Below are 11,897 nucleotides of genomic sequence, written 5' to 3'. Positions count from 1 at the left end.
ACAGTGCAATAAATGCATAATGTTAAACTCAAATACAAAATGTTATCACTTTTTATAAAAGAATACTACTTATAAACAAATCTGCAAATACTTGCAAGAACTGTTCACATGAATAAATTAGAATTCAGACCCCAATTTCTTAGAAATTTGTAAGACTATTTTTAAATTTCTTATACATAGAATTTTTATTCAAAGTGTATAACATTTTTTCAATGAAATTAATGTCCATTTTACATCAATATGAAGAAAATTAAGATAAAGCTCATCCTGTTAAAACAATTTTAAACATTTACCACTCAAGATACGAAAATTAACGAATATGTAGCCATTTAATAAACCCATGTAAATTTATGACTTTTCTTACTAGAATCGAGTTTTAAAGCATTCATTTTAAACCCTAAGATACTGATGAGCAGCAAACAGCATAAAACCATAACAGACTGCTAGTTTATAGCAGACTGTTCTTTTTTTTTGCTGTTTGCATACCGCCATTCTTACATTGCATCTGAGCTGGAAAGAGTTAACTCTTTCAGTGCTGGAACCGAATTTTGAAGGCCTTTGAAAACAGTTTGGATCCAGATGAGATGTCACAAAACATGGCGTCTCATCAGGATCCAAACTGTTTGCTATTCCGATAGTATTCTTTAAAAAAAATCAAAGAAAATGCTAATTTTAGAAATTCTGCAGACGAAAAATTTCCCAGCATGCAAATGGTTAAGTATTTTTTGAGAAATCAGGGCCTGATATTTGATGCAGTCCTACTTCCCACCTTCATAAGGTTCCTTCCCATACGTGAGGACCTCAACCATGAGCACCCCGAATGACCAGACATCCGCCTTCATGCTATACTTGTTGTACAATAACACCTCGGGGGCCATCCACTTGATAGCCATCTTCAGACCTGCAATGTGCCATACTGTACACACTGGAAAAACTAGGAAAACTGAACTACTGTAAATACATTTGCATGAAATGTTGTCCCAGGTTAGCATGTGCAGTCGCATTGGTTATAATTGCCCACTTTCAAAACCGTGTTTTTGTTTGATGTATGGTTCTTTCTTCCCGATAATTGACAACAATTGGCTACTAGGCTTCAATAATGAAGTGCAACAGTTTATAATCAAAAGTTACCATAACAGCAAAATCAACAACTTGAATCATAAGAAGAAGCTTCAATTTCAAACACAAATTCACCTCTTCTGAAGTTGAAATCCGGGTCGTCAGCACACTTGGTCATCCCGAAGCCCGCCAGTTTGACCTTGTTCTGGTACCCGACAAGAACATTTCTGGCTCCAAGATTCCTGTGTACAAACTTCTCCTTTTCCATGTATGCCAGAGCATCTGCGATCTGAAACATTGTTAAAAATATAACAAGACTATTGCCAAGCAAAATATGTCCCCTACCAGCTCCACCATTGTCAGAAATATTTTTTTCATTTATTTATATATTTGTTGCCATAGCAACAAGAATTTTTGATGTAGGAAGAAACTTAAATGACGTGCATAATGTCCATATTGCCATCTATCCATGTTTCAAGTTTCATAACAAAATATGAAGAACTTTATTCGTTATCCCAGAATCCAGAAAAGTGTGACAGACTGACGGACAGACGGACACACAGAGCGCAAACCATAAGTCCCCACCGGTGAAACTGGTAGGGGTCAACAATCAGAGATTTAAGGGACTAAATTTTCTGCTTCAAAAAATATTAATTTGTTTCATCATTCTTATCACTTTTGCCAATCCAATATTTAACAAGAGCACTGCATAACAGGTGCCACGCTCGACTGCGAAAGCTTGTCAGATTTTTTTTTAAAGAGGTCACAGTGAACTTGACCTTTGACCTAGTGACCCAAAAATGGGTGTGGCGTGTAGAACTCATCAAGGTGCATCTACATACAAAGTTTCAAAGTTGTAGGTGGAAGCACTTTGATTTAAGAGCCTACGTTAAAGTTTTATATTAGAGGTCACAGTGACCTTGACCTTTGACCTAGTGACCCAAAAATGGGTGTGGCCTGTAGAACTCATCAAGGTGCATCTACATATGAAGTTTCAAAGTTGTAGGTGGAAGCAATTTGACTTTAGAGCCTATGTTAAAGTTTCATATCAGAGGTCACAGTGACCTAGACCTTTGACCTAGTGACCCAAAAATGCACCACTCATCAAGGTGCATCTCAGGGCTTGCACTAAGAAATAAATTTTGGAAGTCCTGACTTCCTGCCCTTTACTTATGGAAGTCCCACTCAAAAATGTTGGAAGTCCAAACATCTTTAATGTTGATGTTAACGGAATGTCAACTGCGTTAATGATCACAAACTCTTCCCATCCATTTTGGGTCACTTTAATTCTGTGAAAGTAACTAGATATATCATACAACAAGGCGGAGACTACCCAAGGCTTTAAAAATAAGGAGAAGTTTGGAAAATCAGGGTATAAGTTTGTGCAAACAATATCGACTTAAAAGACAAAACATGTTGCACCTTTTCATCACATATTTATTGTCATTTTATTATCCTCATCCCTATGACTGCATTTGCAACAAAACACAATCTTAATGAATGGTCATGATGGAGCATCTAGAATATCAATTACTGTTTATCCGAATACTATACAGTACATGTCCGAAATATGTACACTTAATAAATGCCTTACCAGTTTAACTTTAATAATCCAAACTTTCCATGTTGTTATCTGGTTTAACAAACCTTATCAAATGCTTGTTAAATCCATTTAATGTTTTCTCCATTGAACCAACATTACTTGTAATTTGAATCACCAGCTTTGAACTGAACGCGGGTTGAATGTTGCAATAGGTCAGCCATTTGCAATGTCGAAGGTCATGACGTTGCAATTTAATTCTACTCGGATAATTTAAATCTAATCCAGGAATGTGTTTTCTGAATGTTTCTGACTAGTAAAATGACTTGTTAGTATAGAAAATGAACTGTGATTCTAGTTTATATAAGATGGTTATTACTCGTAATTATCGGTGGATTAACAAACTGAGAAAACTCGCGGGACCTATTACGGTAGTGAATCTATGTAATTAATTAAACTTTGATCAGTTTTGTTTTTCTTTAATTATTTTTGCCGTCTTTCTTTTACCGTGCCGCTGCCGAAAACCAGCAGTTATCGCCTAATCATTAGACAACATACGGCACGCGCAAAGAGGCACGAGTGTGTTGTTAAAGCAACTAATATTAAGCGACTGCTTTGTAACGGTCAATTTGCGATCCGCGCGGGGGGGGGGGGGGGGGGGGGGGGGGGGGTAAATTGTGTAACCGTTAGATAAACAACACACAATAAACTTGCTACCGGTAACCACCTGCGGGCGGGTAGCAAATATAAGGAGGCGGAATTTAGACTGATCGAGACGTGTGCAAAACACATTCAGTCGGCAGAAAGCAGTGTTGATTGAAGTGTTATTTTAATCGACAGCTTACGTCACGGGTTGCTATTTTCGGCGTATGACCAATTTTAAGGAAGTACAGTGGACGTCATGGGGTTTTGTTATCGGCGTATGGAAACAATTATCGGGCGTAATATACGGCCGTACGCCGCTTAGTGCAAGCCCTGGCATCTACATATGAAGTTTCAAAGTTGTAGGTGGAAGCACTTTGATTTTAGAGCCAATGTTAAGGTTTTAGCACGACGCCTACGTCGGACGAGCTGGCTATGACAATACCTCGGGTTTTCTCCGAAAACAGCCAAGTTAAAATGCATGTGTCAAATACGAATTTCACTAATTTGACGTTTAACTTTATAAAGTTGTGATCTTGACCTTGGACTTGGTTGTTATGAGCAACACTGTTTCATTATGCAGATCACTTGTGGCAAGTTATATGAAAGACAAATATTCTCCCCTGCCCCCTCTGGTGTTTAAAAAATACTAATATTTTTTAAACTGGCATATAAATAGGGCTATGAGAAACGGTTTTTTTTACAACACAACGCAAGGTTTACATTTAATATTATAAATAACTTATTTACAATGCACACAACATACAACTGATTGACATGATGAGATCCAAAATGTCATCTTTTAACACAAACTGATCACATTTCTCCATCTATTGTCTAAAAGACACCCAAAACTATAAAAAAAAACAAGAGATGTGTTTGTCAGAAACACAATGCCCCCTACTGCGCCGCTTTAAGCCATATATTTTACCTTTGACCTTGAATGATGACCTTGACCTTTCACCACTCAAAATGTGCAGTTCCATGAAAAACACAGGCATGCCAACTATCAATTGCTATCTTCAATATTGCAAAAGTTATTGCAAAAGTTTTGGGACGGACTGACAGACAGACGGACTGACAAACAGTTAAACTGCTATATGCCAACCTACCGGGGGCATAAAAACAGCATCCATGGGAAACAACCCACCTGAGCATAGTTCTTCTTGAATGCTTTGAGCTTTAATGAGCACGTACCTACAGCTCAAAGTTATACCTGGTAAAGGCAAAATCCATGTTAAACAAGATTTCTTTGAGAAATACAATGCCCCCCCCCCCCAGTAAGCAAAATATGACGTTGCTATGTAGTTTATCTGGGTTGCCACCCACCTGATGAAATAAAATTCCCTGACTTTTCACTGACTTGTCCCTGACCAAATCTTGGTTTTCACTGACTAATTTCAGGACATATTCAGCCTCCTCCTCCCGATACAGCTGACCAAATCCACCCATTTAATGTTTCTTTTATTCTTTAACATATAATATTTAACAACATACAAAGCAGTACTACTTGTACACTAATCTATGCATGATGCAAGGCTATATAGTTAATAATAGTAGTAGTAGTAGTAGTAGTAGTAGTAGTAGTAGTAGTAGTAGTAGTAGTAGTAGTAGTAGTAGTAGTAGTAGCAGCAGCAGCAGCAGCAGCAGCAGCAGCAGCAGCAGCAGCAGCAGCAGCAGCAGCAGCAGCAGCAGCAGCAGCAGCAGTAGTAGTAGTAGTAGTAGTAGTAGTAGTAGCAGTAGTAGTAGTAGTAGCAGTAGTAGTAGTAGTAGTAGCAGTAGTAGTAGTAGTAGTAGTAGTAGTAGTAGTAGTAGTAGTAGTAGTAGTAGTAGTAGTAGCAGCAGTAGTAGTAGTAGTAGTAGTAGTAGTAGTAGTAGTAGTAGTAGTAGTAGTAGTAGTAGCAGCAGTAGTAGTAGTAGTAGTAGCAGTAGTAGTAGTAGCAGTAGCAGTAGTAGAGTAGTAGTAGTAGTAGTAGTAGTAGTAGTAGTAGTAGTAGTAGTAGTAGTAGAAGTAGTAGTAGTAGTAGTAGCAGCAGCAGCAGCTGCAGTAGCAGCAGCAGCAGCTGCAGTAGTAGTAGTAGTTGTTGTAGTAGTAGTAGTAGTAGTAGTAGTAGTAGTATGCATTACAAAAATGCAGTTAGCCTTACATTTGGTAAAATTTAAATATATTACAAGGGAGGCAAATGCAGTAACAATAAATTTAAACTTATTGCATTTGTTTCCCCTGTATATAACAAAGATATAATAGTGTATTACCTCCCCTGTCCTGCTTATATTTATATTAATCAACAAAATTAAACATTAATGCAATATTTAATATACAAAATATACAAAAAATCTCATATTCTGATAATATTTTTACTGATCCACTGTATTTTACTTAAAGGATGATGTTTCATTGGACTGATAATTATAGATTAAGGATTACAGACCAGTTGCTTCAGTAATATTGTTCATAGTGTGCCCTGTATGCATTCTTGAGTTATCATTCAAAAACCATTTTACTATTTCGAGTCACAGTGACCTTGACCTTTGACCTAGTGACCTCAAAATCAATAGGGGTCATGAAGTTTCATGATCCTAGGCACAAGCGTTCTTGAGTTATCATCCGGAAACCACCTGGTGGACCGACAGACCGACCGACATGTGCAAATCAATATACCCCCTCTTCTTCCAAGGGGGGCATAAAAATGAGTATAATTATGTCCATTGAGTTCAATAGACCTAATACATCAATACCTGTTACCATGGACATCAATATAGATGTAATTAAAGGAGAATTTCTCAAAACACAAATCAAGGTAAAAAATGTTATCAAACCAAAAGCAGAAGCTTTGAGTTGACAATTCGATCTTTCTTACAGAGGTTCTAGAGATAAACGGTTTATCATAATTTGGTAATTAAACACAAGATCTATCTTATGAAGGATTTCGGATAAAAGTTGATGCATATTTTCAAATGTGGAATACTCAGCGCTGTCTATTGCAAAAACTTATACATGTTTATGAAACGTTGACTTGTTTGAAACCTGGATTAATATCTTTTTCTGCTAGGACACCATATCAGGTAAGTTGTTTTAAGTTGCGGCCTGTTTCCATAAAAAAAGCCTTTGCTAGTTGCAACTCCCAGATAACGGAAGGGTCAATAGCTGGGAGTTGGATAAAAGAAACTAACCTGAGCACAGATCCAGATGAGCTGGGAAATCTTGAGTTCGCTCCCCTGACCTTCCCTCAAGTATAGAGACAGTCGTCCGTTTGCAAAGAATTCTGTGACTAGATACACTGGTTCCTTCAAATCACACACCGCCAAAAGTCTCAAAATATTGGGGTGGTCCAATGTCTTTAAGATCTGGGCCTCGTCCAGAAAAGCCGCCATTTTTACAGTATCTGGCCTTTGTATTTTCACTGCCACATCCTGATGGTTCCACTTCCCTGAGGAAACACATGCAAGATTAGTACAGTTATAATTGAGCCTTGTTCTGGGAAAACTGAGTAAAGTGTCGTCCCTGATAAGCCTGTTTAGGCTGCATGGCTAATCAGGGAAGACCTTTTAGGCTTTATTTGATTTTTTCTGTTAAAGTTTGTCTCTTCCTGCATAGACTGTACACACTATAGTACCTGCGTAGACGTCAGCAAACTGGCCACTGCCCAGTCGTTTGACAGTCTGGACGGAGTCCCTGGGGGTGGAGTAGCCGTCCTCCTTGCCGCGCTCTTGGGCCCAGGCCACACTGCGAGGCTTGTCACACACCTGAGTCAGCTTGGAGCACAGGCCATCAATCTTCTCTGAAAGGGTAAAGACCAGGTTTATATGTATATATTTATTACTTGTGACATCTTCAGTTGATTTTCATATAATGCTCATTTTCACCGAGAAATAAGTCGTCCATTTGCATTCGTCTCACTATGCAGCCACAACACATTGATTTATTTCCCTTCCAGGTATCTATTAATACTCCGTAGTGGAAAGGAGCCAACATGGGATTTTAATTTTTCAGAAAATTTCCAGAGGTCAGAGAGGGAATCGAAAAATGGGACCTTCGGATTCCTAAACCAGCATCCTACCAATAGACCGCTGTCCCATAGATGGGGTAACAAAGCATGGGGAGGCCTTACTTGTAAAGTGGCTCAATGGACTTAATCAAGGCTGGTAAACTACCTTGCTATTACAAACATGATATTAACCCACTCAGAAGCAAAGTGAAAATGGCTGTGTGCAAACATCATAAAACCAGAACAGCGTGCGAGTAACTCAGAGTCTGCTCAGGTTTTATGATATTTGCTGCTCAGCAGTATGTTAGGGTTGGAAATGAAGCCTTTAAAATTTGAATCCAGTAAGAAAGGTCTTTCATTAAAATTTATTTTCTGACCGACTACAAAGGCGTGAAAATACGTATCTAACTGGTAAAGGGTTAACCAGCACCTAACTTTGGTGCTAAAAAAAAACACCCTTAAATCCACTTTCTATTTTTTGAAACAATTAACCTAAGTAAAAACTTATTGAAAGCTCTGTGGATCACTGTTATTAAGAACAAGTGTCCATATACATTATTTTAAACATCTTTTACTCAATTTACCATCATTTGTCCCTCTGTTGTAATGATAACCATCAGTCCCACTGATGGAAATAAAAATCATCATTACTGATGAACACAAGAAACCGTCCGCGACAGGTGATGCTCCCCAAAGGTTTTTTTGTCACAATATTGCACTATGTATTCAGATAAAAGGAAACATTTTGAGGGCACAGTAGTTGGGGGGAAACAAGAATTTTTTTATAGAAAATTTCAAAGGGCCATAACTCTTTGAAAAATCATCCCACCAGAACCCGCTAATAATATGCACATCTCCTCTTGGTAGTGAAGCTTCCCATAAAGTTTCATTGAATTCCTGTCATTAGTTGCTGAGAAATGGCCCGGACAAAAATTGTGCACGGACGGACGGACAGACGAAGCAGCGACTATATGCTCCCCCCAAAATTTATTGTGGGAGCATAAAAATGTAAGTAATAATGCCTAACGACCTACAAAAAATATATATTAAAATATATGGGCAATTTAAGTTGATCTTGGCAAATGCAGATTTTCCTGTAGACTTAGCTAGAATCCTAAATACATGATTTCGATAACTACATGTAAGTTGTTTCTTTTATGGTTGAATATTGCCCTATTGGTGCAAAAAGGTTCCATGAGCCTTCTTATTTCCATGTCACATGGTATCTTTTTGCACCAAGGTGGTGATTATTATTATATTCTGAACAGTAAACCCTACAGTAAATACCACAGTATTATGTGATTTTTCTCTGCTTGCCAACCATCTGTGCATGATAATGTTCCATGTTAATCTCAATACAAATCTGATAATACAGGAATTATGAACTGATGGCAACATCTTTTCACTTGAAAGAAAATGCTTTCCGCTTGAAAGAAAATGTCAAATACCATAAACCTATGCATGCAAGTATGTCAGTATGTCACTACAGGTCAGTGGCATCAATAAATGTCAGTTTTCTTAATGGGTGGGATTAGGATAGCAGATGTTTAACTAACTAAACTATCTATTTATAAACATTTCATACATTTACACCAGTATTGCAATCTGTATTCAGATAATAATGTTTATTTTTAAATCTCATATACAGCAGCCCAAGTAAGTGCAACTGAAGAATTCCAAAGATGATTGGAAAATTAATATTTTCTCCTACATTCAATAAATGTGCCTGAAGTTATTGGCACATCTCTGACAGCTGATGTGAATAAACTTGCACAGACCTGGCATACTTTGCAGGCAGTTATTCATTGCTTCAATAAATTATTGGAGCATTCAAATGGTTCTGCATGCGGTTAACTACCAGCAATAAAGAGTGCAATGAGAAAGTCTTTACTGGGAAAATTTCATTGAAATGGGAAAGTGCACACATTTTATACAGTTAAAATAATACAAATTATTGAATAAACTGCTATGGTAAAATAAATCAATGTTGAATTGTTCTAATGCTGAATATATTGCAATTTCATCAATGAAAACAACCCCCAAATAGTAAAACACCAATACATTAATGTACATTTTGGAAATATAATATGAAAGTCTGCTTAACTGATTTATAGACATATCAATCTAATAATGATGGTTAAAATATGTAGTTATATTTATCCATTTTGCAAATACCAGTAATTTTCCTTCATTTAAAAAATGTCAGTAGTTATAGGGCTTATTTAATACAGATTTTTTTTATTTTGAGTGCAATTACAGTAAAGGTAATGGCCAAGCCATAGGAACACAGACAAGATGTCCACTAATTTGAAAACATCCTGCAAAGAAAGGAAATGGCTAAGCCTTTCAAGTACAGACCAAATGTCCCTTACTTTAAAAAGACCAGTCTGCTGTTTTCTGTATCAACTATAATCAGTTCACACAGGAAGTAGGACATTCCGGCAACAATTTCAGGTAATTTTCTCCAACTTTTGGCCAATTTATACTCCATTACAAACACTTGTTAGACAATCTTGTACAGTGTTTATATGTCAGGCAATATAATACACTTTTGGCATAGCGATGAAAAAACCCCAGCTGGGAACAAGGCCTCCATAGAGTTAATTTAGTGGGATCAAATTAGAATGAGCTCTATGTTCAAAGAGGAAATAACATTTGAACATGATTGTCAATTGCCACAAACTAAAGAACAATGAAAGAACCAATTATTGATATACTTTTATTCAGCAAAATACATTAACGTAAAAGGAGAGCCACTGGCCCTAGGTCGTTCACCTATGAATTGCTAAAACTAAACTGCTTTAAGCAGCTTTTTGATGTTTGTATAATAAATAAATGTTTGTATAATGTTTGTATAATAAATGAGGCTTATGACCTTGCTTTTTACATGAAAATAATTGCACTTGGGTGAGATGATAAGATGATAGATGATCATAGATGATATGTTTTGATAAAGTTTTATCATGATTGGCCAGAAACAGGTTACTTCTAAAAGGTTTCACTCTTTCACCTGCCCTCTTGTAGCCATGTGTTTGTCCATTTTCAAACTAAATGGAACAATGTTCTGAGCAAGTTTCATGAAGATTAAACTAAAAATGTTTCTTTTAGAGCGTTCACAATGATTCACTATAATAGTAACATAAGGAAAACTGCCCAGTCCCTGGTGGCCATGTATATCAAAGCATTTGAACCATATTGGAATCTAGCCAAAATATCTTATAAATGTTCTGGCAAAGTTTTCGAAAATTGAAAAAAAAAAGACTTTTGGATTGTTCACAAGCTTTTTCTCTCATTTGAGCTAGGGATCTTATTCTTTACTTGATTTCCAACATGGTCAAAATATCATTGCGACAAATGTTTTGAAAAAGTTGCATTGCGCAAAAATAAAATGGCATCTCAAGTGTTCACAAGATAATTGTTGATGCAGCATGAACAACAATCAGAAAAGGTGATAAAAAGATCATCATTAGCATTTTATGCTCAGATGAGCAAAAACAGAACACATTTAAACAAGTAAAGATGAGCAAAAACAGAACACATTTAAACAAGTAAAGATGAGCAAAAACAGAACACATTTAAACAAGTAAAGATGAGCAAAAACATACCAAATTTAAACAAGTAAAGATGAGCAAAAACAGAACACATTTAAACAAGTAAAGATGAGCAAAAACAGAACACATTAAAACAAGTAAAGATGAGCAAAAACAGAACACATTTAAACAAGTAAAGTGTCGTCCAGATTAGTCTGCCAGTCACACAAGCTTATCAGGGTTGACTCTTTTTTCACTTTTATGGAATTGTCTACGTGAGATTCCAGTTTCAGCGGAAAGTGTCGCTCATGATTAGCCTGTGCGGACTGAACAGGCTAATCTGGGACAACACTTTACACACATGAGCCGTGCTCTGTAAAAAGGGGGTTTAATGCATGTGCGTAAAGTGTCGTCCCAGATAAACCTGTGCGAACTGCACAGGCTAATCTGGGACGACACTTTACGCACATTCATTTAACCCCCTTTTCACAGAGCACGACCCACATGTATCAAGACCCATTTTTCCAGAGCCTGACTCCAATGATGAAAGGTTGATATGTGCTACAAGTACCTCTATAGTGACATGAGCTACAAGTACCTCTATAGTGGTTGACCAGCTCCGGTATGGAGTTGAACATGCGCTTAGGTGTGATACAGTACGCGTCCTTGCCCGCGCGCTTGTACGTGACGATCTTGTAGTGCTTCACGACGTACCCCCGCAACTCATCGCAGTCCCTCACTGACAAAGTCAATGTGTCTGAAACAACGTAGTACACCTAGTAAGATTTAACCATTGCCTGATCAGAAGCAAATTAAAACAAGCGCTGTTTGTAAAACATGCATGCCCCCCATATGGGCTGTCAATTGTAGTGGCAGCCATTGTGTGAATACGTTTTTTGTCACTGTGACCTTGACCTTTGACCTAGTGACCTGAAAATCAATAGGGGTTATCTGCGAGTCACGATCAATGTACCTATGAAGTGTCATGATCCTAGGCAAAAGGGTTCTTGAGTTATCATCCGAAAATCATTTTACTATTTCGGGTCACCGTGACCTTGACCTTTGACCTTGTGACCTCAAAATCAATAGGGGTCATCTGCGAGTCATGATCAATCTACCTTTGAAGTTTCATGATCC

At 37.3% G+C, this 11,897-nt stretch overlaps 1 protein-coding gene and 1 long non-coding RNA gene across 3 annotated transcripts in view; both read right to left on the bottom strand.

Moving 5' to 3' along the window:
• The window catches only part of LOC127836362 (uncharacterized), a 501,905-nt gene that overhangs the window by 8,849 nt on the left and 481,159 nt on the right, over positions 1-11,897 (bottom strand). The gene's annotated exons all lie outside the window — the stretch shown is intronic.
• The window catches only part of LOC127836352 (tyrosine-protein kinase SRK2-like), an 82,136-nt gene that overhangs the window by 8,849 nt on the left and 61,390 nt on the right, over positions 1-11,897 (bottom strand). For both annotated transcript variants that reach the window (XM_052362940.1, XM_052362939.1), the window contains exons 6-10: positions 11,359-11,517; positions 6,859-7,023; positions 6,416-6,672; positions 1,195-1,348; positions 770-901 (exon numbers count right to left, since the gene is read on the bottom strand). In XM_052362940.1, coding sequence (XP_052218900.1) covers positions 770-901; positions 1,195-1,348; positions 6,416-6,672; positions 6,859-7,023; positions 11,359-11,517 — 867 coding nt within the window. The remainder of the gene's footprint in view (positions 1-769; positions 902-1,194; positions 1,349-6,415; positions 6,673-6,858; positions 7,024-11,358; positions 11,518-11,897) is intronic.

Source organism: Dreissena polymorpha, chromosome 6, assembly GCF_020536995.1.
Source record: "Dreissena polymorpha isolate Duluth1 chromosome 6, UMN_Dpol_1.0, whole genome shotgun sequence".
Taxonomy (NCBI): domain Eukaryota; kingdom Metazoa; phylum Mollusca; class Bivalvia; order Myida; family Dreissenidae; genus Dreissena; species Dreissena polymorpha.
The sequence above is the reverse complement of the archived record's forward strand: the minus strand, read 5'-3'. Positions and strand labels throughout refer to the sequence as shown.